This window comes from Portunus trituberculatus, chromosome 29 (genome assembly GCF_017591435.1).
Source record: "Portunus trituberculatus isolate SZX2019 chromosome 29, ASM1759143v1, whole genome shotgun sequence".
NCBI lineage: Eukaryota > Metazoa > Arthropoda > Malacostraca > Decapoda > Portunidae > Portunus > Portunus trituberculatus.
In genome coordinates, this window is record NC_059283.1 from 2,247,815 (window position 1) to 2,251,141 (window position 3,327).

The 3,327-nt window shown below is 43.7% G+C and overlaps 1 protein-coding gene across 1 annotated transcript; it reads right to left on the reverse strand.

The window, feature by feature from the left end:
• Positions 1-2,319: 2,319 nt before the first annotated feature.
• Positions 2,320-2,959, reverse strand: LOC123510446. Its single transcript, XM_045265637.1, has 2 exons — positions 2,821-2,959; positions 2,320-2,683 (listed from the first exon to the last, which is right to left on the reverse strand). The coding sequence occupies exons 1-2, from the start codon at positions 2,957-2,959 to the stop codon at positions 2,361-2,363; spliced, it is 462 nt and encodes a 153-aa protein (XP_045121572.1). The 3' UTR covers positions 2,320-2,360.
• Between the last annotated feature and the right edge of the window lie 368 nt (positions 2,960-3,327).

Here is a 3,327-nt window from a genome sequence, read left to right on the forward strand (position 1 = left end):
TCTCATTAACACCTTCATCATGTTTTCCTCATTATGCGTTCCGTGTTCACTTGCTCTGTCACACATTCATAACACGTCGATGTCATTAAAGTTTTTTTTTTTCACACACATGGATGTATTGCATTCACACACACACACACACACACACACACACACACACACACACACACACACACACACACGTATACATGATAATGCGCACATACCACTGTAATGAAAGCACTTATGCATGTGTGTAGAACAACTTCCAGAGAGGATCACATAGGAATAAGTGACATTCTCTCTCTCTCTCTCTCTCTCTCTCTCTCTCTCTCTCTCTCTCTCACGGGACAGACAATGCAACACAAATCGTAACACAAACGCGCTTAAAACAGCCTGGAAATGTATGTCTGTGAGCTGAAACCCTGTGATGTGTTGCACCCTCCCCACCCTCACCCTCCCTGATGCTCCCTCACCCTCCCTCATTACTCTGCCACAACAACAGCGGGTATCCCTCTCCCTGCTCCCCTACTCTTCATCCTCCTACTCCTCCTCCTACTCCTCCTCCCTCACCCCGACCCCTATCAAATTATAGGAAATCATTTAGAGTGATGACCGACATCAAAAGTTGATTGTGCGTTTTTTTAATTACTAATGAAATACAACATGGTGCATTCCATACCATATACCTCAACTTGATATTGCTAATGATTATGGTATTGCTCGCAGTTTTAATTAGTAGCAGAGTTGCGTAGTTCCATTGTCTGATTCGGCCGACCACAAAGTTCCGACCTGCACTGTAAACTACCTTTTTTAGAGAGAGAGAGAGAGAGAGAGAGAGAGAGAGAGAGAGAGAGAGAGAGAGAGAGAGAGAGAGAAATTCCTAATTAATATATCATTCTGTTTATGTTAGGTTTGCCTGTCTCTATATCTGTCAATCAATAAATCGATCAATCTATCTATTCGTGTATCCATCTATCTATTTATGCACCAATCTATCTATATATCTATCTGTCTTTTCATCTATCTATCTTTGTATCTCCTTATCTACCCATACACCCTTTGCCTTTTAATTATGTTTACTACCATTAGTACGTCTGCCTACCTCATTAATCCTTACATTATTTCTTAATGAATTACCTTAAAAGTGTTTAATTAAGGCAAACTTTAATTACGGAGCTATCATTATTTTTATCGTTTTCTGTCTAGTAAGTAGTTCGGGGAAAGTGTAGAAAGCTTTGGTAAGTAAGGGGAAAGAAATGCTTCGAGGAAATGCAAGTAGTAGCAAGAGTTACGTTATTTTCTGTTTGTTTGTGTTTGCATTTATTTTTTTTTTCTTCCTCTAGTTGTGTTGTGTGTTTATGACGATGTGCTCTTTATGTTTCCACTCCTCTTGTTCCCTTCCTCTCTGTGTCTCGTCCCTTCTCTTATTTCACAGCTTGGGGTACGTGTTCTTATCTTTGATCCTATCAGCTTATCTTTCTTAGTAACGGCGCCATGTGATGCTGTCTATGCCTTTATGAAATCTCTCTCTCTCTCTCTCTCTCTCTCTCTCTCTCTCTCTCTCTCCATGATTTTTCTTTCTTTTCCCAGTATTTCTTTATTTTTCATCTTTCCTTCACTTCTTTTCTGTTTCCCTTCTCCTTTGTTTCACCATACCTCCCTCTCTTCCTTACTCCTCTTTCTTTCTCTTCATCCTTTCTCTGTGCTCCATCTATCCTTTCCTCTCTCCCTTTTAATATTCCTCACTCCATTCCTTCTTTCATTCCTTTTTTTTTTTTTCGTCTTTCCTTCATTTCCTTCCTGTCCCCTTATTTTCACCATTCTCTTCTTTCTTTTTTCTCATTTTCCTTTTTGTTATTTCCTTCCATCATCCTTCCTTCTCCTTTCATTGTCCTCTCCCATTCTTGTTTTCCTTCTCTTCTTCCACTTCTTTATTTCTTTCTTTCCATCTTCCTTGAATTTTTCCTTTTCTACTTATCTCCCATCTTTTCTTTTCTTCTTTTTCTCTTTAGTATTTCTCCGTTTATCTTCCTTTATTTAATCTCCTTTGCTTTCTTTCTTTCTTCTTATTTCTTTGATGCTCTCCTTCCATTCTGCCTTCCTTCTTATCCTTTCTTAATTTTTCTCTTCTTTCCTTTCTTCTCTACTTCCATCTATCCTTTCTTTATTATCTCTTTCCTTCCATTCTTCTTTTATTCTTTTTCTACTTTCCTTCCATCCTTCTTTCAACGACCTATCTTTCTTTTCATCCTTCCATCCCCATCAATTCTTTCCTTCCATCCTCCTTCCCTCCTTCCATACTTCCTTCTCTGCTTTCCTCCCGTCCTTCCTCGTCGTCGGACCCTGGACGTGGGTATCTCGTGGCGGCGATGAGACCATCAAACTTGGGGAGAAACATCAGAATGCTTTTGCGGGAGGCGAAGTGGTGGGTGTTGGTAATACCTGGCGTGTGCTGGGGGTGAGCTCATGCATAGTCTTCGCTCTCCTCTCGATCGGTGACCACTTGGACCCTCCTTCCAGTCTCTTCCTTCCTGTCCTCCTCTGTCCTCCTTGTTTTTTCGTTCCCTGTGGCTTAAAGTGTAGAGTAAACCAAGGAAAGTGTGTTCTTGAGGGTCTGCAATGTCGAAGTGTTGAGATTCCCTCCCAGCCGTCCTGTCTCGTGGCTCCAGGCGCAGGGAAGATCGTCTCCGGTGACTCAAGCCTGAAAATATATGCTTGTTTTTAGCGCAAAGGTTAGAGAAGGGAAGTCTGGAAAATAATTACACATGAAGTCAGCTTGAATGTAACACTGAAGGTGCCTCGCAGCCAAAAGGCAAACAACAGAAGGGCGGGAGTCACCTGAGACTGGCGTGGGTGAGCTTTGGTACATTTGGTCGTGGGTGTGCGGGCGTGCGGGCGTGCAGGGAGAAGCCTGGAGATGTCGGGTTCTGTAGTGCCGGGCTGTGCGAGCGTCCCCAGCCCAACGGGAGGCAGCCATTAGCGGGTTTAATTCTATTGGAGACCTTTAGGGAAATTTATTTCATGTCAGGTGCATCGTTACAGCTAACGACCAGTTCAGGGCGCGCGGCTGAGCTGCCTCGTTAGGGACGCGTTGGGTCGCTGTGCCAGGCGGGGAGGGAGTCTTGTTAGGGCCGCGGCTGGAGGCTGCGAGTGTCATGTTATGGTCATGCTCCAGACGACCTTGAGAAAGCCTGCTCGGGGGGAAAATACCGGGAACAGGGACGTCATCAGGCGAGGCTTGCTGCCACCATGCTATGTTTTCCCAAACTGTAGCCATTACTCCTCAAGGCTCTGTACGTGTGTGTGTGTGTGTGTGTGTGTGTGTGTGTGTGTGTGTGTGTGTGT